Below are 818 nucleotides of genomic sequence, written 5' to 3'. Positions count from 1 at the left end.
TGCCAGCCAGTGCTTATCCTGCGGGTCGGCTGCGTACTGCAATAAAGCAGCAAGGACCTGGCTGAACACAGGCATCGGACCCCCCGCTCTGACCCCCCTCCTGCCGGGACAGGACGCTGCACCCAGCTCTGCCTCATGTTTCTCCAACCTCAAGCCCTGGCTCCAGGCGAACCCGCCGCCCGGGCGGCTGCGCTACGCCCTGTCCTGGTGTTGGGTGTGTGGTGTGCGTGCGCGTGCTCTACTGCAGCAAATGAGGGCGTGGGGGAGGAAGAACACAAGCGAGCTGAAGCACACGCTCCCGACCCCCCTCAGAAACCGTTTCTGAGCAAACCCCGGAGGAGGAAGCGTCCCCGGCCGCGTCTGACCTTAAAGAGGTGGGGATGCTTGATGTAGAGTCGCCCTCTTGTTCCTCCCATCCCGAGAGCTCTGAAAGAGGAACACGAAGGGGGTTACACCCGTGCGGAGGTCGGCCACGGCGGTACGGGGACACCTCCTCTCCTCCCCAAGCCCTTCCTACTGCTTTTGAGGCAGAGAAGCGAAGTGACGGGAGGAGTCTCAGGGGTTCCTGCCTTGGGGCCACCACCCTCCATTGACAGGGCCGTTCCTTACTTGTTTGCTCGAGATCCCAGCACAAAGGTTGTGGTTTCAGTCAGTCGGGATGGATCCCACTACAGAGCAATTGGAAAAGGGGCAACATTAGAAATGAAGCTGCTGCCGGCCCGTGCTTGAGCCTCGGCTCTCTGACAGGGAACCTCGGAACCGCCCCCGGCCTGGGAGGGAGGGAGCTGGCCACAGACCTCCAGCCTTCCACAGAGGAG

At 62.1% G+C, this 818-nt stretch overlaps 1 protein-coding gene across 1 annotated transcript in view; it reads right to left on the bottom strand.

Annotated features, from left to right (window-relative positions):
- Window positions 1-365: 365 nt before the first annotated feature.
- The window catches only part of DNTTIP1 (deoxynucleotidyltransferase, terminal, interacting protein 1), a gene marked incomplete at its 3' end in the record, with an annotated part of 2457 nt that continues 2004 nt past the window's right edge, over window positions 366-818 (bottom strand). The window contains exons 7-8 of the mRNA XM_010078016.1: window positions 610-668; window positions 366-426 (exon numbers count right to left, since the gene is read on the bottom strand). Coding sequence (XP_010076318.1) covers window positions 366-426; window positions 610-668 — 120 coding nt within the window. The remainder of the gene's footprint in view (window positions 427-609; window positions 669-818) is intronic.

Source organism: Pterocles gutturalis, unplaced genomic scaffold (genome assembly GCF_000699245.1).
Source record: "Pterocles gutturalis isolate BGI_N339 unplaced genomic scaffold, ASM69924v1 scaffold24968, whole genome shotgun sequence".
Lineage (NCBI taxonomy): Eukaryota > Metazoa > Chordata > Aves > Pterocliformes > Pteroclidae > Pterocles > Pterocles gutturalis.
This window is presented reverse-complemented; position numbering and strand designations above follow the sequence as displayed.